Here is a 22626-nt window from a genome sequence, read left to right as displayed (position 1 = left end):
CTGGCGCTGCAGTCTGGAACCGCGGGACTGCTACGGTCGCAGGTTCGAATCCTGCCTCGGGCATGGGTGTGTGTGATGTCCTTAGGTTAGTTAGGTTTAAGTAGTTCTAAGTTCTAGGGGACTTATGACCTAAGATGTTGAGTCCCATAGTGCTCAGAGCCATTTTGAACTTTTTTCCCTATGTGAGAGTGCTCAGTACCATATACAAAGTCTACTATGTTGCAAGTTCCTTGATTGTGTTAATTTACACATCGTGACTTCGGATCAGTCCCGTAAATTATTGTATTTTTTACGTGTTGTACACGAGAATGCGATTAGTTATTTAACAACATTGATATTACCGTATAGGTAATATATTCTGCTTAATTGTATTACGACATTTTTTGTTTGGATGAGATGCATTGACCAACATTTCGTTGTAAACCTTTACAAATCCAATGAAAGCCACAGAACTGGCTGAAAATGGTTATCTATGTAACAAAGCTTATGTTCTAGGCAATAAACTGTCTTAAAAGGATACTAGACTCTCGAATTAACACACTAAACTACACTACGCCAAATACCATAGATGAACATGTTTTTCGTTCTCAGCTGTGTCATTTGTAGTGGATACACCATCACGAGTCACGTGATCAGTTCTCGCTGTTTTGAATACGCAGACAGCCTGTTTTCAACTCTTCAGCTTCTTATCTAAATGACTGTCAAGGCGCGAAGGAATGGTAATTTGCTGCGGCATTCGGTTGTGACCGAACTGGTATACTTACACTACTATGAAACTTTCCGGACGGTCACAGTCCGATATTGTGGGGGGTCGTCGTACCCCCATTTCATGCACCAGCCTTGAACATCACCTGCTGGCAGCTGTTTATCAGTTCAGCGGAAATCAGCCTCTTGAAATCCCTGTAGTTAGATTCAGGCAAACGTGCAGAGGAAAAAGGGACTGGACGTCGAGAAACAAAATAAATCACAGTGCCACACTGAACAGTTTGATATGTTAACACCAAGACTTTATTTTCATTGAATGAATTTTCTGTCTTAGAACATGACATTGAAAGAAAATGGCTTTTTGTGATGGAAACAGACTCTACAATACTTTACGGTAAGGCTTCATGGAAACTACGTATAAAAACGAGCCTATTACTTTATATATGAAGTACCCACGTAACTGCCCGACACAGCAGGAGGTCCGTGTGACAGCAGTCGTTTCTATGTAAAGAGTTCGGTAATATCTACACAACAGCGCCCCGCCGGCGCTTACAATGATATGTTGAAGTTGGCGAACGCCGTCACTCATTCCTGGCTTACAGAAAAGTGCGGGCTTACGACAAAGGCGACACATTCGTCCTGAGATAGGCGCTTTATACTCTTCTTGAAATGATATGAACTTTTACCCTGTAGTAGCACATTTGTCCGAATGCATGGAGAAGATGCAAAACACAAAATTCGGGATAGCTCTTTATTATATATGTATATATAAACTATGTACATATTTACTTTTCTGCGACTCCTGAAATTTATTTGAGCTTATATGGGTCTATAACTGCAACAATTTGAATACAGATGTATCCACAAAATATCCGTTCATTCCATGCAGCACAGCGGTAGTGATAATAAAAAGAAACAAGAGTTACGTTACAATTCTGGAATATGCAGTGGTAATTAAAGCTCTTTAAAAATATTTACTTTGTAAGAAACATTAGAATAAAAAAACTTTGTATCATAACATGAAAATAATGTTACTTCTTCTTCGAGTACTCAATACAAGTCACAATACTGTGTACATTAGTATCAAACATAATGAATTAAGTTTAAAGCAAATGACTAGATATATGTCATAAACATGTTTCAAGAGTTGATAAACAACCCACAGTTCATAAACAATCTTAGCGTTTGACCATTAATTATAACAATTGCGTATTGTAATTGTAAAATGAAGGAACAAGGTTATTGTGAGCGCAGTTTGTGTTGGTCGTTCATTGATTCCGAAAATATGAGAAAAATGAATAACTGACAAACGATTGCGTTTTATAATTTTTATAAAAATACGACATTGTATTGCCCACGCGAAATCTCAACAGTTAGAATAATGGCAAAGAATAATGTCAAGGTTGTGAATTGGTTTCGTATGACTATTCCTTCCACTGAATCTGTTTCTCTGTAAGGGAAAACTTGAATGAAGTTGTGCTAATGGCAAGAATAGTTTACTAAATTGGATATATACGTTGTTGAGACGTAGGTCACTTAGCACTGCTTCGAAAGGTATCTAAGTCTAAATTTTATTTATTGCTTTTATTTGTACCTCAGTCCACAGTGTCCAGTCAAGCACAGATTGATGACGACTGTGTTTCAGTTTCGGCTTGTAACCTACACCGCAACTCTAGTGCCAACAACGTGACTAATAAATATTATCACAGAAGTAATAGTCCCATCTGTATATTTTGTGGATACTCTGCATGTCGCCTAATTCGTAACATCATCTTTCATACAGACACAGACACAAAATTTGTACGCACTCACGGTTCTCTCGCGGCCAGCTGCTCTGCTACAAACGCTAGCAAAATAAATAAATTAATAAATAAACAAACAATTTGCTCCGAGATCACTATGAAAGCTATGCTAACTTACTTAGGCATGTGTCGCTGGTAACCTTAAGTATAACTGATATGTACACAACATCTGCTGGGTGTGTTTCAACAGTCCCATTGTCTGGGTAATATTGCACAAAGACTGGGGCTCCTGCGAGCCCCCACGAATCACAGTTCTCTCGTTGCACCATTCACTTTCCGGCACAATCCACTCACTGGCAAGGCGCCCGTCAAGCGCAGCACTCCAGTCATTCGCAGCTGTCCAACGTGCGGACACTTCCGTCTCAAGTTCGAGCGCACGTCGTCAACGTCTCAAACCGCCTTATGGCAACTCTCAACATGTCCTAAAGCAGAAGTGGAAAAATTCTAGTATTCACTATACGACTTCGAACTTCTTTGAACTTGAAAACGTGCAGAAGTTTTTTGTGTGTAAAAAGTCTGATAAATCCTTCTCTGCAGAAAAAAAAGAGTTAGCTTTACAGCAAGCAGATATTTTTCAGCGCTTTACGTAGAGTGTATCACAAATTTTGAGTTTCCTCCCGAATAATGCAAAGATGAGAGCTCTGTTTAAGTTTCATAGCACTGAAGTAAAATTGAGTCCATTTTCAAGTAAGAATTTCAGTTTTTTACCACAGGCAACTGACGTCCACTGTGTTTCACAAACGAGAAGCTTGACAACAGAAATCGTGGGAATATGAAACGTATGTGTTCGTGAGATTAGCAGTGAGATCCGTTCCGAGGTACAGTAGGATGCTTGTGTAGTGTTACGATGATAAAATGATTTCATACAATTATGCGCCTACCGCAGTCATGCCCTTGCATATAGCTTCTGTCAGGTTTCCTCAATTTATGCTACATCTGTGAATTGACGTTGTTGAACTGTGGTGTCTATTTGGTTTAAATTTTTGCTGATCCATAATAATTTTAATTCATTTATGTAATATTAAGAAAGGTCAGAAAATTCTGAACGATATAACTGCCTTATTTACGGTGTTAAAACCACCCATCCCTTCGCAGTGTTAAAAGTAAGGTCCAGTATAAATGAATAAATGAAGTAACATACATGCGAGGGACGAGTTGGCGTAGTGGTAATACATACATGCCTCTCCTTCAGAAGGTATCGGTTTAAAACGAGTTGTTCGCGATTTTCCTGGTGAGTTATAAGGAGGTTCCTGAGGCAATATAGGGTGTATCAAAAAGAATCATCCGATTTAAAAAAAATCATACCTGCTATGTTATTTGAAATACGTGCTTGAAAAACGTACTGTTGGAAAGAGCCATCTCTCGAGGTTTACATGGTTCCCGCTAGGTAGCAGCAGTGGGCATTCACTTCAGTTCTAGTAAAAATGGTTTCGGCACAACAGAAAGCGTTTTGTTTTCTACGTTTCGCGCAGTGCGAGTCAGAAATAACTGTTATCGATGTGCTTCAGAACTTTCTTTTCCCACGGTTGGATACTGATTCGAACGACTTCATTTACCAACAGGATGGGGCACCGCCGCACTGACATATAAGAGTGCGGGAATTTTCAAATCAAAGGATTACAGAACGATGGGTCGGGAGTTTTCATATCAAAGGATTACTGAACGATGCATCGGTCGCAGTGGAGCAAATGATTCAGCCTTACATTACTTGCCTCCAATGTCACCGGACCTCACTGTATGTGATTATTTCTTGTGGTGGTTTATAAAAGACTATTTATGTGCCTCCGTTAACCAACAACAATGAATGAGCTGAGAAATCGCGTAACAGCAGCTATGGAAGCTGCAGTGTGGGAACAGTTTGAATACTTCATTGACATATCCCCTGCATCTGAAGGTGGCGTATTGAACACCTTTCAAAAGGTATGAAGAAAGCTTTTTAAGTTCCCCGTTAATCAGAAAACAAAATTCATTGTATATGTTTATTAGTTTCAGGAATGCCATGCCAAATCGGATGATTCTTTTTGATACGCCCTGTATAATGGCCGATACTTTCCGTAATAAATGACTTATCGAACTCCGGCGATGATATTGGATACAGGATGCTAACCATCATAAAATTTAAATCATGAACTTCTTTGAACTTTTCGGTAAAAAAGTGCAAACCGCGGTTGGATTCATGGAAGAATTTCGGATACCGAGGCAAATGGGGAACTAGAATGAGATTCAGCCAGTTAAAAGAGGTCGGGAAGTAACAGTCGCATTTCTTTTGCAAAGATGGCAAATACGGAGCATTCACCTAAACTTATTTATATCACATTTCGATCTCATTCTTAAATCGTTTAAAATTTACTAGAATTGCGAGTTAACGTTCGGTAATATAATTTTGTACACTGATTTTTAATAATAACTGCATGCAGTGTCTTGTGAACAAACTCATTGCTATGGCACAGAAGTCTTACGGTCGTAGATAATTCATGTTAACTGTGCGAAGCTAAGGTGGGTCTTTAGTTGAAGAATATGTTTTGACACCGGGTAATGCTGTTTCATGACGTCATTTCCAAACCGAACCGGGATTGTTGTATAAGGATTGGACTGCCACCTTCCAGAAGAACAGTGTCTTAACCACTGCGCCACCTCGATAGATCCGGTGTCTTGTGCTCTGCACTACATTACTCAGTCGTCGATGTGATTACGAATGACAGTATATGCAAGGCTACTTGCGGTAGACACATAAGTAGGCAGACAGGTGCGTCACCCCCGGGTGTGGAGTAATTTAATTTTGAAACGAGTAAATAACACAGAACGTGAGTGGTGAGTCGTCTTTTCGACGGGGAGAAAGTCTTCGTGTGCGAGTGAAGCCTCCGCGTGCGAGTAGGTGTACGTAGTCCCAGTCGACGCGGGGAGTGAAATGTTTGGCACTTTGGAGTGTGGTGGGAGGGCCGAGGCGCTCAGATGCAGTGTGGGGTGGAGGGAGGGGCGAGCGCCCCCCCTCCGGCCACTTGTCAGTGCTGCGCCGCGAACTTCATGCGCTTCTGCTTCTGGCGCTGGTTGCAGAACCACACGCGCACCACGTTCTTCTTGAGGTCGAGCTTCTCGGCGATGGCTGCGATCTTCTCGCCCGAGGGCCGCGGCTGGACCGCGAAGTAGGCCTCGAGCGAGCGCTTCTCGGGCGCCGCGATCGACGTCCGCTTGCGCTTCTTCTCGCCCGCCGGCAGCACGGACGGCGCGTCCGGGTCCCGGCGCTTGTTCTTGGCCTGCGCCTCCGCCTCCTCCAGCCACGCCTGCAGGATAGGCTTGAGCGCGATCATGTTGTTGTGCGACAGCGTGAGCGACTCGAAACGGCAGATGGTGGACTGCGACAGCGCGCCCACGCCCGGCAGCTTGAGGTTGGCCAGCGCCTTGCCCACGTCCGCCTGCGTCACGCCCAGCTTGATGCGCCGCTGCTTGAAGCGCTCCGCGAACGCCTCCAGCTCGCGCGGGTCCTGCAACAGCCGGACGTCGCTGCTCAGTCTCTGCTTCACAGGCGAATATTTTGACCCAGCGTTGGTTCCCAGTTACAGTAAATTCTCTGTAGGCTAAAACGTAATGGTGGCAGCTTAAAACTCTGTTTGGGACCGGTCACAACGCCCACATAGAACTAGGGACGGAAAGTTGGCTAAAACCAGATGTAAACAGCAATGAAATTCTAAACTCAGATTGGAATGTATACCGCAGAGACAGGCTGGAAAGTGTAGGGAGGGGGGGGGGGGGCATGTTTATAGCGATAAAATGTGCAATAGTATCGAAAGAAATTGACGGAGGTCCGAAATGTGGAATAATTCGGGTGAAGGTCACGGTTAAAGCAGGCTCAAACATGGTAATTAGATGTCTATATAGGCCCCCTGGCTCAGCAGCTGTTGTGGCAGAGCACCTGAAGGAAAATTTGGAAAATATTTCGAGTAATTTCCCGACCATGTTATAGTTCTGGGTGGAGATTTTAATTTTCCGGATATAGACTGGGAGACTCAAACGTTTATAACTGGTGGCAGGGACAAAGAATCCAGTGAAACTTTTTTAAGTGCATTATCTGAAAACTACCTTGAGCAGTTAAACAGAGGACCGACTCGTGGCGATAACTTATTGGACCTTCTGGTGACAAACAGACCCGAACTATTTGAAACAGTTAACGCAGAACAGGGAATCAGCGATCATAAAGCGGTTACTGCATCGATGATTTCAGCCGTAAATAGAAATATTAAAAAAGGTTGGAAGATTTTTCTGTTTAGCAAAAGTGACAAAAAGCAGATCTCAGAGCACCTGACGGCTCAACACAAAAGTTTTGTCTCAAGTACAGATAGTGTTGAGGATCAGTGGACAAAGTCCAAAACCATCGTACAATATGCATTAGATGAGTATGTACCAAGATAGGATTGATAGAAGAGATAGAGAAGATCCAACGGAGAGCAGCGCGCTTCGTTATAGGATCATTTAGTAAACGCGAAAGCGTTACGGAGATGATAGATAAACTCCAGTGGAAGGCTCTGCAGGAGAGACGCTCAGTAGCTCATTACGGGCTTTTGTTGAAGTTTCGAGAACATACCTTCACCGAGGAGTCAAGCAGTGTATGCTCCCTCCTACGTATCTCTCGCGAAGAGACCATGAGGATAAAATCAGAGAGATTAGAACCTACACAGAGGCATACCGACAATCTTTCTTTCCACGAACAATACAAGACTGGAATAGAATGGAGAACCGATAGAGGTATTCAAGGTACCCTCCGCCACACACCGTCAGGTGGCTTGCGGAGTACGGATGTAGATGTAGATGTATATTTAGAACTTTCTTACGACGCCTTGTTTTTCGACTTCAATGATATCGCCGTTGCCGAAGTGGTGACACCCGTTCCCGTCGGATCACCAAACTTTGCGCTGTTGGGCTCGACTAGCGCTTATGTGGGTGACCGTCCGGTTTTGCAGAGAGCTGTTAGCAAGCGAGATGCACGCAGCCCTTGTGAGGCCGATTGAGGAGCTGTGTAGCAGCGGTTCAGGTCACAAAAGCTGACAACGGCCGGGAGAGCGGAGTGCTGACCATAGGCCCATACGTAACCGCATCTACTGACGCCTGTCGGTTGAGGATGTCACGGCGGTCGGTCAGTACCGTTGGGATTTCCGAATCCCGTTCGGGCGGCGAGTTTTCGAGGACAGTGCTCTTATCGGCAATTACACTTATCAGAGCTTTTCCCACGAAAGGAAAGGTTCTGAGTTTGTGGTCTGTTAGGGACTGTACAAGATGTTCGAGGATCATTCTAAAAGTAAACAACGATTATGAAATATTGCGTCGATACCCCGCGGAACATAGACATATTAAAAACTGAAATATGCAGTACTTGAAATTGGTAGTCAACAAACATCAATCACGGATTCCTGACCTGGCCCTCAAGAATCAAACACAGTTCTATTATTGATTTATTCATTTGTTTATTTAACCTGAACCGGTTAAGGCCATCAGGCCCTCTCTTACATCGGACGATTGCTTCACTTATTCAATATATATTACACTACAGGTACCTAAGAAAATAATATGACACCTAGGTACCTAAGAACATAGGATGACATCTGGTATCAACATGATATGATTGTCTGCAATGATGGTGTGAGTAAATTATACTGACTACAAACTAACAGAGTCAATACTGGTATTACTTGTACTACAGAAGCTGCAGCTACTAATAGTAATAATAGTAATAATAATTATAATAACATAATAATAATGACAGAAATCATGAAAATAATTATGACGTTAATAACAATTATGACAGTTGTAGATAAAAAAAGAATTTGTAGGTCTACAAAATATATGTTTTCTGATATAGCAAGTTTAGGGAAAAGGAAATCTGAGGAGACTACATAGGCTAAGAATATTGGAAAATGAAGTAGATCAGGCTGGAAGGAGGGATGTGGAAGGGTAACGAGTGCATACAGGGTCAGTGATAATCTTATTGTTGCTCGAGTAGATACGTCATTAATGGTCTTCTGAAGCTGGAGATGTCATTTAGTCCTCTAATATAATGTGGAGGCTGTTCCAGGGTCGAGTTATTCACCTTATAATACAATCAAAGGTAATGATAAATAAGCGTCCTACGATACCAGAGGCTATCGATAACTTCGGATGCATAACAATGGCTTCGCATTGCTATTGTTCATAAAGACTAGTAATTCCACATACAGATGTTCCTATTCTACGTATTTGAATTAATGCTGAAGCATTGCTCTTAAAATTCTGTAAATTCAGTTTTATTAACTGTTAAAGATATAACAGCGACGGCTATTAAGAAATATGTAAACACTTTGGCGTAAATGCTATATCTCTGTTTTTGTTTGTTGTTGCGCTGTCTTGGCGGGAGCATATTTGTAATAGAGTTAGCATGAGGCAGTAGTAGTAAACAGAAGTGAAGTGCTTCTGCAGAACTGCTGAAAGCAGATGTATTTTATGTTACTACCTCAGAGTGTGAAATATTGCTGAATATAATTATTTAAAACTTAGGAAATAGTTTTGATTCAGTCATCTTTGGAAGCCACCTGAATGTCATGACGATTTCATCACTTAATGTTCCTTTGTGTGAGAATAGCATCCCGCCCTACAGAAGACAACAAACCACCAAGGATATAATCAGCTAACTAATAACTTAGAATTTTAGATTTGGCTGTGCAGTTGGACGCAGCTTAATTCAAAATAATGCTCAAAGTCTGGTTCGAAGACAAACCATTGAGTATTCTGCGCTGAAGAGGCGCATTACAATCTTTGCTAAAGAAGTAGCAGCCTCACCGTAAGATGTTTGTTATAAATAGTATAACTGTTCTCCACCAACATTCCATCGACTCCTTCCTTCTCTTTTGGTCTGGTCATCACATTCACCAGTTATTTTGTCCATACAACGTAGTAGTCTATACCAGTATTCGCTTTTGCGTGGGGTAACACTAGACGGAGACAGGTGGGGTACACATATTCCGTCCCAGGAGATGGATCGAGGGACGTGGGAGGAGGGGGGGGGGAGGACGAGCGGTGACTGGAAGATCATCTGCTCCCCCTCTACCACTAACACTGCCAAATACAAAATGATGCAGGATGAAGCAAAGAAGAAGAAGTAGAAGACGACGAAGGATTTCTTTATCAAATTGTTAGTGGGGTGATTTGACGGAAAAGACAGAGAAATTCTGAACACCAGAAGGGTATAAGCCTCAGTATTTTGATCGATTAGCAAGACCTCATCGACTTTAAGTCTAGGGGAGAGACGATAAATGAGAGGGCCCTTTCAAACCCTTCACCGTATACGCCACTCCGTTCAAAACAAACGGCACGGATTGTTGGTCAGCGGGGCTGTGCTTCTTCACGATAACACTCACCTACATTCTGCTGCGTTGAAGAATAATTTTCTTCTGCAGTTTAACACCGGTTAACTCTCGACACAAAGAGAGCAGCTATTAGACAAGAGAAATGGAGTGTCCTGCTTAAACTATCAGGGGCGTTCTGTTCCACATCAGTGACATCACTGTGCGCGGTGCTTAGGAAAACACCCAATTGATGTTACTGTCAGATAGTGGGCAGCAACGTACTGGCTATACCTTGTTGGACTGATAACCATTGCACCTATTAACAACAAGCACGACCTTAAAATCTTTAGAATGGAGACCTAGGAAGGTAAATGAGAGGTCAGCGATAAGGGACGATTTCCCCGACATCTCGGAGCAGTTAAGAATGGAACTTGTCGAACCTAGCAGCGGCATTGTGCATTTTTTTAACTGGACACGGACCTTATACCATGCACTTAAACCGCTTGAGTCCAAGTCAGACACAAAATTGCACATGTGGGGAATCAGGAACCCCAGAACACGGAGTCACGCCAAACACGCGAAGTCGTTTGAAAAGTTGATCAGTGGAATCATCTAAATAATTAGCAGACCAAATTTCTAAAACATCTTACAAAAGATAACTACACACTTCGTCATACAGAGGGCAAGTGAATATCCAGCAAAACGAGAGAATCTATGAGATGGAAGGACGAGAAGAAGAAGAAGACACATTAACTGAATATGAACTCCAGACACTTTGACAACAGATATGTTTCATTTAGGGACATTAGGCTAAATCGAGGTCGGTCATTGTTACCTAAACGTCACTTTAAAACTGTACATATAAATACCGTAGTATTTTTGGCACTGCCAGTGTTATTGTTACCTAAGACATTATAAACCTGTACATAAGCGTACTTATACCTATATTACACCCAGCAAGTTAGATCTAGCTTAATCAAATTGTATTACCTGTGACGCACAATAAAGTATGATGTCTGGGGATCAACGTCTTGATGATATATATCGAGGTATTCACCCGCAGACATCAAACGGGCGCCTCTAACATCTGTCATCTACCCTATCTACTGTTTTTCTTTCTCCTAAGTTATCAAAAAATTTGTTCACGTTTACCTTTCACGGATCTGTTATTTTATTTTAAATAAGTAAAAACTCGTTTCAACAAAATGGCCCGCCTCTACTTGGCGGACATGGGCTACGGTGACTGTGGAAACAGGTTTTTTTTTACGTCCGCATTATATCCCGGACTTGGCCCCCAAGCTATTAGGTTTATTTCCCAAACTGAAAGAATTTTGGGCGGAAAGCACTACGGAAGAAACAACGAACTTAAAGAGGACGTTAGTGACTTGTTCAAAAACGTAGCAGCAACTGAGTACGCAGTAGACATAGGAGAGCTTGTGGAGCGCTACAAAAAATGTTTGATCTGAACGGCGACTACATAGAAAAAAAAAAAAGAAAAATAGCTAAGGTTTCAACATATGTTGTGGAATACGTTTTCTTTCGTTATCTTGAATAAACATGTCTGGAGAAACAAACGTTCTTCAATTTTAGAATGTCTCTCTCATTAAAAACGTATACAAAATGAAGCCTAACTACACCGACAAACTTTCTAAGGCCGCTCAGAGATATTTTCAGAGTATTTCATTACAAGGGGCCCATAATCTCTTGTGGATCGTTATAACTCAATGACGTCATTGTGGACTGAATCTTTTACTCTGCACTGGAGAGTGCGTTGTTTTGAAATTTCAGATTAAAACTGTGTGCCGCTCCGGAACTCGGACAAGGAACCTAGCCTTTGGCGAACAATGTTCTTTCCTGATTTCATTATCCAGCCATGACTCCCAATCACGCACTTTGTGTGGAAGTGAAACATGGACGATAAATAGTTTGGACAAGAAGAGAATAGAAGCTTTCGAAATGTTGTGCTACAGAAGAATGCTGAAGATTAGATGGGTAGATCACATAACTAATGAGGAGGTACTGAATAGAGTTGGGGAGAAGAGGAGTTTGTGACACTGCTTGACTATAAGAAGGGATCGGTTGGTAGGACATGTTCTGAGGCATCAAACGATCACCAATTCAGTACTGGAGGGCAGCTTGGAGGGTAAAAATCGTAAAGGGAGACCAAGAGATTAATACAGTAAGCAGATTCAGAAGGATGTAGGTTGCAGTAGGTACTGGGAGATAAAGAAGCTTGCACAGGATAGAGTAGCATGGAGAGCTGATCAAACTAGTCTCAGGACTGAAGACCACAACAGCAACAAGAAACTATATATTTGGTAAGCATTACGTATGGTAGGCATAGAGGATCTCGTAATTAAAGTAACGCAAGTAATGTGTAAAGATAGTGTATGCATAATAAAAACTGGTAATACACATACAGAGAAATATAAAGCAAGCATAGGCATTTATAAGGCTTCCAATGCACCAGTGCTATTTAAAATGTGTGTAAATATTTATCTCCTGAAATGGTCGGGTAAATATAAGAGAATGGGATTAGAAACTGTAGATGGAACGTGTCTGCACCACATACCATTTGCTGATGAACAAGCCATCATCACACAACGGAAGGATTCAAGTTACATATGTAATCAGCTGGCAATGAAATATAGTTATCAAAAAACAGAATATCTTACTAACGAACTGGATGAACTCTACAGAGAGGGGAAAATCAAAAAGTTGGATTTCTGGAGAAGACCAGCAAAAATCTCAAGAAAAAACAATGCAAGGAACACCGAAGCTATAAACATAATGGAAGTGGAAGAAGGAATATGTGTTGTAGTGCATCGAAGAGAATTACAGTGGTACGGACATATAAGAAGAATGGAGAAAACAAGAACATCAAAACTGGTACCCTGGTGGAAAACTGAGGGAAGAAGGAGAGTTTGACCGATGATTACCTGTCTCCAAAAAATGTAGCTGACAATGAGAAAATTTGGTGCAGAAGAAGAGAATACACAAGATGGAAGTAACTGGAGGGAGATAATGGAGATAATGTTGAGTATTTGTACACTGAAGCGCCAAAGTAACTAGTATAGGCATGCGTATTCAAATACAGAGATATGTAAACAGGCAGAATACGGCGCTGCGGTCGGCAACGCCTATAAAAGACAACAATTGTCTGGTACAGTTGTTAGATCGGTTACTGCTACTACGATGGCAGGTTCTCAAAATTTAAGTGAGTTTGGACGTGGTGTTGTAGTCGGCGCACGAGCTATGAAACACAGCATCTCTGAGGTAGCGATGAAGTGGGGATTTTCGCGTACGACCATTTTACGAGTACCCTGAATTTCAGGAATGTGATAAAACATCAAATCTCCGACATCACTGTGGCCGGAAGAAGATCCTGTAAGAACAGGACCAACGACGTCTGAATGGAATCGGTCAAATTGACAGAAGTGCAACCCTTCCGCAAATTGCTGCAGATTTCAATGCTGGGCCATCAACAAGTGTCAGCGTGCGAACTGTTCAACGAAACATCATCGATATGGGCTTTAAGAGCCGAAGGTCCACACCTATACCCTTGATGACTGCACGCATAAAGCTTTATGTCTCGCCTCGGTTCGTCAACACCGACATTGGGTTGTTGATCGCTGGAAACATGTTTCCTGGTCGGACGAGACTCGTTTCAAATTGTATCGAATGGATGGATGTGTACGATTATGGAAACAACTTCATGAATCTATGGACCCTGCATTACAGTATGTGTCTGTTCAAGCTAGGCAACGCCTTGCAGCAGTGGCTACACCGGTTCCCGTGAGATTACCGAAGTTAAGCGCTGTCGAATGTGGTCGGCACTTGGATGGGTGACCATCCAGGCCGCCATGGGCTGTTGCCATTTTTCGGGGTGCACTCAGCCTCGTGATGCCAATTGAGGAGCTACTCGACCGAATAGTAGTGGCTTCGGTCAAGAATACCATCTTACGACCGGGAGAGCGGTGTGCTGACCGCACGCCCCTCCTATGCGCATCCTCCGCCGAGGATGAAACGGCGGTCGGATGATCCCGGTAGGCCACTCGTGGCCTGAAGACGGAGTGCTGTTCAAGCTGGTGGATACTTTGTAAGAGTGTGGGACGTGTGCAGTTGGAATGATACGGGACCCCTGATACGTGTAGATACGAATCTGGCAGGATACACGTACGTAAGCATCCTGTCTGATCACCTGCGTCCATTCATGTCCATTTTGCATTCCGACGCACTGGGGAAATTCCAACAGGACAATGTGATACGACACCCCAAACGGTCAGAAGTGCTACAGAGTGGCTCCAGGAACGCTCTTCTGAGGTTAAACACTTCCGCTGGCTATCAAACTCCCCAGATACGAACATTATTGAGCATATGTGGGATGCCTTGCAATGTGCTGTTCAGAAGAGATCTCCATCCCCTCGTACTCTTACGGATTTATGGACAGCCCTCCAAGATTCATGATGTAAATTTCCTCCAACACTACTTCAGACGTTAGTCGAGTCCATTCCTCGTCGTGTTGCGGCTCTTCTGCGTCCTCGTGGGGACCCTACACGAGATTAGGCTGGTGTACCACTTTCTTTGGCTCTTCAGTGTATATCCATTGTAATAAGTTCAGAGCATCTTGTTATGTTGGAGGGAAGGCTCTGTATTGAGGAAAGTCTCAGTAAATAATAGCATTTATAAATTTTTACTCTTTGGTGTCGCAGGTAGCTGTATAATCAAGTATACGGACAGTAGAGTACATACAGTGGGATCAAGCTGTGGCGTTACGTACCGTGTCGGAATCGGGGTGGAGACCGGCGGCGGCGGCGGCGGCGGCAGCGGCGGCCATGGCCGGGTGGTGCGCGGGGTGCCCGGGGTGGGCGGGGTGGTGGTGCGCCGGGTGGGCGTGGTGCGCGCCGGGCAGCGGCGGCCCGTGCCCGTGGTGGTGGTGGTGGTGCGCGTGGTGCGCGTGGTGGCTCGCCATCACGTTGCCCATCGGCCCGTACACCGCTGGCGCGTGCCCGTGCACCTGCTGGCCCGCTCCCGCGCCACCCCCGCCGCCTCCTCCGCCTCCGCCGCCGCCACTGCCGCCTCCGCCACCGCCGCCACCGCCGCCGCCGCCTTCGCCCATCGGCGCCAGAGTCGTCATCGAGGTGCTCGAGATGGGGTCCAGCATGTCCAGTCCCTCCATGCCGTGGTGTCCCATCTGCAGCATCCACAACTGCTTGTCAAGCACCGCCTCCCGGCCGTCCTGCGGTCACAGAAACGAGACACGCCTCCGTTCAGTGCTCGTCCTGGACTTCTGTGCTACTGTGCATCGTCATTAACCCAACAAGCACAATTTTCATCATACACATTATCCAAATTGAAACTGGCCGTAAAAGTATTTTCGGAATTTCATGTCAACATATTCATAAAATCAAGAAGATTCATACACTATTTGTCCAAAAGTATTCGGCACATCCTTAGTAAAGCGGTATAGACGTCACGAGAGGTGGACCCACCCAGTATAAAAGTATGTGGAGAGTATTGTGTTATCATTAGAAAAGCAGTAACAGCTAATTGGGTCGATCAAGACTCAGAACGTGGACTAGTCATTGAAGTGCCATCGAACGTGGAATGCCACCTGACTAACAAATCCATCAACGGCATTTCAACTCTTTTAAAGCTACCCAAGTCGACTGTCGATGATGTGATTGTGAAGTGAAAACGAGAAGGGCCAACAGCAGCGAAACCAAGACCATGCGGACTTCATGTACTAACGAAGAGGGACCGTCGAGCATTGCAGGGGAAGGTTGTAAAATTTGCATGAAATCAACGGAAAGATCACTCATGAGTCGCGAAGTGTTGTCAGCAGTGCACCAAGCACAATGACTGTGCGCAGGAAATTAAAACGAATGGGATACAATGAACGAGTAGCTCCTCAAAAGCAACACATTTCTATAGTCAGTGTTAAGCAACGCTTTAGGTTGTGTAAGGATTCACGCCACTGGAAACGAGTGATTTCGATTTATGAATCACGCTATATCCTCTGGTAGTCCGATGGAAACGTTTCAATTTGGCAAAAGACTGGAGAACGTTATCTACTTTCATGTGTAATGCTAAAAGCGAAGTACGGAGGATGTGTGTTATGGTGTGCGGTGCTGTGCGTGATTAGGGGGTGGTCCTCTCATTACTCTTAAAAACGCTAAATGTGGAAGGATATGCGTACAGTAGAGTGATATTTCGGAGACGAAAACTGTATCAGCATGGTAATGCACCCTGTTATAAAACAGAATCTGTGAGGCAATGTTTTGTGAACAATAACATTCCTGATATGTGCTGGCCTGCTCTCTGTCCCGACCTGAACACAACAGAACGCGGTTGCGACGAGACCCCAGCGTGCAACATCGCAGCCTTCTATTGTTTCGGCTCTTGACGGCGAACGCACAGCCATTCCTCTACAGACATGTAGGCACGTCATTGAAAGTATCCTCAGTAGAGTTCAAGAGTCATTCAGCATAAGGGTGGACACACCGCATACGGATGTCCACTAATACATGTCTGGATACCTTTGATCAGATAGTGTACTGACCAACGCCTTCAGTCACACATGTTTGTTTCCAGAATAACTATTGACTCGTCAACTTAATTCGCCCTGATTTACATCGTCTGGCCATATTAAAAATGTGTGCCACACGGGGAATTGAATCGTGGCCCTTCGCCTTTGGAAGCTAGGAGAGGAAGCATTAGCGGAATTGATGCTTTTACGGCATGTCGTATCTGTGGATAGCTCAGTCGCTAGAGCATTTGACATAGGCCAGGTTCGAGCCCCAGTCTGGGACACAGTTTTACCCTGCCAAGCAGTTCCACTATTATTTGTATTTTGTCACTGCGCTACGCATTTCAGTTTCTGTAGCCTCATTTCCAGATGTATCTAATTACATTTATTTTCTTGGTCTAGAATAGAGAGATGCTGGACAATAGTGCGTTCCTGTTGGTAGAAGGTAGTAGTACAATAATGAACAATTATCGGTATTAAACGACAACATAAAACGCAGAAGCATTCTACACAGAGAATTATGTTTCCCACGTTAATCAGCTTCTTTTTACACGATTTCCAAATTTAATATATAACCTTTTAATAACAGGAACGTACTATTTTGAAACATCATCACATTTAAGAGCAAAAAATTTATGTAATTACAAAATACAGCGTAAGATGGGACCACAGGTCTTGAAACGGCGTAGTATTGCATAATAAAACCTAATTGTTCAAATGGCTCTGAGCACTATGGGACTTAACTGCTGTGGTCATCAGTCCCCTAGAACTTAGAACCACTTAAACCTAACTAACGTAAGGACATCACACACATCCATGCCCGAGGCAGGATTCGAACCTGCGACCGTAGCGGTCACGCGGTTCCAGACTGTAGCGCCTAGAACCGCACGGCCACTCCGGCCGGCAAACCTAATTGTTGGTGAAGGCGTTGTTCCATATACTCTCAGTGTATTCAGTATAGTCACGTCCACAACTACGGAATGTGTATAAAATTAAAAATACTCTTATTTGTATAAACCTTTTTCTACTTACTGGTGGTTCATGTAGATCAAAACATTAACTGGTAAATTCACTACCTATAAGTAGTGAAGCACTATAGTTTAGCTACTATTGTATTAAGATTGAATACTGCTGTAGGTTACATCAAAACGAAACACTTGTTTATCCCGCATATTTCATTTCACTAATGACTTACTGAATCATTTTTCGGAGGAAAGCAACTTACAGGCATACTATTTTCAGAAACGTTTTGTAAGAAATGACAACATTTTCCTCCTCAGCTGTTCTTAAATGTACTTATTCACATTCGCTATTTCGGTGTATTATGCCATTCTCATGACAGCTCTAACAACGTAAACTGCTTAAAGACAACTTCAACTTTAAGAATACATTCTGTTCTCAAAACTTTCTGTGAAAAGAAAATTATCAATTTTTTTGTTTTCCTATCTCACTATGAGGTGCATATATGTCCCATCATCATTTTAAAAGAACATTGTCCTCATGTCAGGCATGTTCACATATTTCATATGCATAATGAGACAAAAGTTTCCGTCACCTATATAAAAGGACACAGCACTCCACTAAAACGAGAACATTATGTCAGCCGAGAAACACGAAATCGGCTTGTTCACGAACTGTGTGGTTTCAAACGTGAGACGACAACTGGAGATATGTCTTGAATATCAACCGATTTCTGTGCAAGCGTTGGATTTTCGATTAATTCTCATCCTCCCTCTGCGTATTCTGCAAAATCAAGTAAAACATTGTGTTATCTCATTGTTGCCTATACTTGAGTATGAATCTACTATATAATGAAAATGATGCCTAAATTTATAAACTGTTCAGTCTTAGATATGATACTTTAAAACGAAAGAAGTGAACTTAATTACTTAGTTTAAATAAATGTAATCTGTGAAGCTGTATAAGTATTTCAGTCCTCTGTTATTCGAAATCGGCAGTACCCGTAAGAGAATTCTAGACACCATATCGGCATATACCGGGGCTGAACAATGCAGTATAGTGTATTCCTGTATCTTCCGTAAATATGATTACTATCACTAAACGTATCACTCATTTTATAACACTCTACTGCTGTTTTCGTTGCGCTGAACAGGCGTTAGCTTTTAAATTCGGTGGGGGCGGTTGCCAAGGCTCGCGATTAATTTTGAAAAGAGCCCTTCGGCTTCCAGAGCAGGCGCCTTTGTGTGGGAGCTTGCGAACTTGGGTGCATGAAATCTTTACTTCTGGCGGCATCACACATTCCACGGGGCCCAAGGCAAAAGAGAGGGCACCTGCCACCGTGTGTTAACAATGTGTCTTGCTCCAAAATAAAAATTTGATGCTTACATAAATAATGTAATAAATAATTTATGAACCCAACGGATCCTAGGGACGGCACATTCAACGCGTCATGTATTTACTTTATTTTATTTATTTATTCATTGAACGTGAGTAGATTACGGCCTTCAGGACATCTTTTACATCCCTACAAGGATGCGACTGACAGATGCTATCCTCAGTTTTTCCTTACTTACTCCCAGTTCCTCATTTTTGTATGTTCACTACATCGAGTTTCCTCTCAAGTTTAATCTAGCTATTCCACTCTTACCTTTGTTGCCTCTCTGCACTGGTCTATTGACTGCTACACCGATTACTTCTCTGAACATGCCCTATCTTGACTTCTGCTTGACATCCCACCTTGCGAATACTGTATAAATAATCTTTCATTATGCGATTCAGCAACCGATTTATTCCGTTCCTCGCTAATCCTTTAGTGTCCTCATTTCATCACCACGTTAAACTGCAACGTCAACTGTAATATATTAGTATTCTGTTTTTGTTTTTCGCGTTTATTCTTTCATACGATCGAACTCGATTTCATAAATACTGATTTCCCTTTTTTGTGTCATCAGTCTTCTGACTGGTTTCATGCTGTCCGCCATGAATTCCTCTTCTGTTCCAAACTTTTCATCTTGATGTAGCACTTGCAAGCTACGCTCTAAGGTATTTGCTGGATGTATTCCAGCCTCTGTCTTCCTCCAGTTTCCACCCTCTACTGACACCTATAGTATCATGAGGTTACTCGTTGATGTCTTAACCAAATCCTATCATCCTGTCCCTTCTTAATGTTTTCTATATATTCCTTTCTTTGCCGATTCTGCAGAGAACCTTCTCATTCCCCACCTTATCAGTCCAGTATTATTTGATTTCTCAGACCCGTCAGTTACTGAATCTTCTCTGATTCGCCTTACACAGCATTCTTTCATAAGCATTTTCTCAAATTTACGCCGATTGTTCATTAGTTATAAATGTTTCCTTTGGTCACATCTTCGACTAGATTACATCATTTTGCTTTCTGTTTAAAACAATGGAGACTCCAGAATGGAATATTACCAGTACACGTGAAAGGATAGATTGCTACTCACGTGAAGATCACACGTTGTGTTCGAGTTACACTATGTGATCTAAAGTATCCGGACATCTGGCTGAAAATGACTTGCAAGTTTGTTGCTCCCTCCTCCAATAATGCTGGAATTAAATGTGGTGATGGCCCACCCTTAGCCTTGATGACAGCTTCCACTGTCGCAGGCATACGTTCAATCAGATGCTGGAAGGTTTCTTGGGGAATAGCAGCCCTTTCTTCACGGAGTGCTGCACTGAGGAGAGGTATCGATGTCGGTCGGTGGGACCTGGCACGAAGTCGGCGTTCCAAAACATCCCAAAGGTGTTCTATAGGATTCAGGTCAGGACTCTGTGTGGGCCAGTAAATTATAGGCATTTTTCTATCGTGTAACCACTCCGCCACAGGCCGTGTATTGTGAAGAGGTGCTCGATCATGTTGAAAGATGCAGTCGCCATCCCCGAATTGCTCTTCAACTGTGGGAAGCAAGAGGGTGCTTAAAACATCAATGTAGGCCTGTACTGTGATAGTGTCACGCTAAACAACAAGGTGTGCAAGCCCCCTCCATGAAAAATACGACCACACCGTAATACCACAGCCTCCGAATTTTACTGTTGGCGCTACACACGCTGGCAGATGACGTTCACCGTGCATTCGCCTTACCCACACCCTACCATCGAATCGCCACATTGTGTACCGTGATGCGTCACTCCACACAATGTTTTCCACTGTCCAGTCATCCAATGTTTACGCTTCTTATACGAAGCGAGGCGTCGTCTGGCATTTACCGGCGATATGTGTGGCTTATGAGCAGCCGCTCGACCATGAAGTCCAAGTCTTCTTACCTCCCGCCTAACTGTCATAGTACTTGCAGTGGATCCTGATGCAGTCTGGAGTTCCTGTGTGATGGTCTGAATAGATGTCTGTCTATTACACATTACGACCCTCTTCGACTGTCGGCGTTCTCTGTCAGTCAACAGACGAGGTCGGCCAGTACTCTTTTGTGCTGTATATGGCCCTTCACGTTTCCACTTCACTATCACATCGAAAACAGTAGGCCTAGGGGTGTTTAGGAGCGTGGAAACCTCACGTGCAGACGTATGACACAAGTGACACCCAGTCACCCTTAGTGAGTTCCGCGGAGCGCCCCATTCTGCTCTCTCACGATGTCTAATGACTACTGAGGTCGCTGATATAGAGTACCTGGCAGTAGGTGGCAGCACAATGCACCTAATATGAAAAACGTATGTTTTTAGGGGTGTCAGGATACTTTTGATTACATAGTGTAAACACAACGAAAACACTGTCACACCTTTAGCTTTCATGTGAAGCCCTCTTCAGAAAAGAAAACACACAATTCATTCAGACAAGCACGCTCATTTTACGCACACCTAACAGCCATAAACGGCTTTCCAGTCCGTACTTCCGTACGTACATTTGAAAAATGTGTTACTGATGTATCTATAACGTAGTTATTACTATTATTATTATTATCATTACTGGGCATAACAGAAGAGATACACATACGTACATTGAATGTAAGAGGTAATGTTTAAACTTGAAAACCAGATTGCAGCAGTTTTCTGTAACTTTGAGATCAGCTACGAAGACGTTCAGGGTTTTTTTCCCACAACATGTCTTATTCTCTGTTTCTCCACACTACAGTCGCACACATCACTTTCACAGTAGTCCCACGTCCTCAAGATGGGGCCACGTATCCCTTCTCCCTTTCGGATTCGATTGACTATCGACCATTCGCGGTCAAATCCTGCCACAGCTGTAGTTGAATTTTGAATGAGGTAGGGGTTCTGGCGTAGGTATTCATTTCACCTTTCTTCCCACTTCTCGGTGAGATCGAAAATGTCTGTGAACCGAAGATCTACCTAAAGGTGGCTCGCGTGACTTCAGTCGTATAGCTGGTACATTCTGGGAAGCGCTACTTGGAAATGAATTCTAACTCGACTTTAAGAATTTGCACCAAGCCCTCTTTTGTACTGAGTGAGAGTAGATGGTTCTCATTGTATCATTCAGTATTGCGGCTATTTCGTTTGTACGTACGTTGCTATTCCCATGTAGAGACACAGTACACAGCAGCTGAACCCTCAAGTGGAAGTACAGCATTGCCTGACGTGTCTGCAATAGTTCCCTAGCTGTTTCAGGCTGTTTTGTGGACTAGACTTATTCTTGAACTTCGCTCCTTTGACACGTGCGTGCAGTGCTGCTTGTCTTCTTGCTGACATATTAACAGCTGATTATCTGATACTGGACATTCTTGAAGCTAGTAGCTCTAACGTCGTTGACAGACGAATTAAACAGAATAGGAGACAGAATCGATCCGTGGGACAGGCCATTGTTCGGAGTTCTTCATCTGCTAGCTTCTCGATTCATAAACTGAAAATCTTCCATCAGCGTGTATGCTGTTGAGAAAACTTGGTAACTTCTTTCGTGTAGTAACATAAACATACTAGATCATTACCCCCTCTCTCCACACCGTATTGTAATCTGCCGCCAAATCTATGAAAACTGCATCCTATGTGAATCCTCTCTGAAATACGGATTCAGCTAATGCTATGGCAGTTATCACCTGATCGCTACATCACAGATGTTTTCTGAAACATCCTGCTCGACTGGGATTATTTTATCAATGCCCTCTTGGACGCGGTGGGGAATTAACTTCTCCAGTAATTTATTTGTTCCGCTGAGTAGGGAGATAGGTCAGCAGTTAACTGCATAAGTTTCTGCTTTCGCTATTTCCAGAACAACAAACACATTAGATTTCTTAGACAACTTTGATAGATATCCAGTTAGCAAGTGTTCGTTGAGGAATTGTAGGAGCATTTGTTTCGTCTGTGTGCATTCAGCTCTAAGGAACTCCGAATA

General features: G+C 43.1%; 1 protein-coding gene across 1 annotated transcript in view; it reads right to left on the bottom strand.

Annotated features, from left to right (window-relative positions):
* Positions 1–990: 990 nt before the first annotated feature.
* LOC124795202 (inhibitory POU protein-like) overlaps positions 991–22626 on the bottom strand; it is a 467081-nt gene continuing 445445 nt past the window's right edge. The window contains exons 5-7 of the mRNA XM_047259108.1: positions 14927–15011; positions 14598–14800; positions 991–5989 (exon numbers count right to left, since the gene is read on the bottom strand). Coding sequence (XP_047115064.1) covers positions 5510–5989; positions 14598–14800; positions 14927–15011 — 768 coding nt within the window. The 3' untranslated portion in view covers positions 991–5509. The remainder of the gene's footprint in view (positions 5990–14597; positions 14801–14926; positions 15012–22626) is intronic.

The sequence above is a fragment of the Schistocerca piceifrons genome, chromosome 4, assembly GCF_021461385.2.
Source record: "Schistocerca piceifrons isolate TAMUIC-IGC-003096 chromosome 4, iqSchPice1.1, whole genome shotgun sequence".
In the NCBI taxonomy this organism is placed as follows: Eukaryota; Metazoa; Arthropoda; class Insecta; order Orthoptera; family Acrididae; genus Schistocerca; species Schistocerca piceifrons.
The sequence above is the reverse complement of the archived record's forward strand: the minus strand, read 5'-3'. Positions and strand labels throughout refer to the sequence as shown.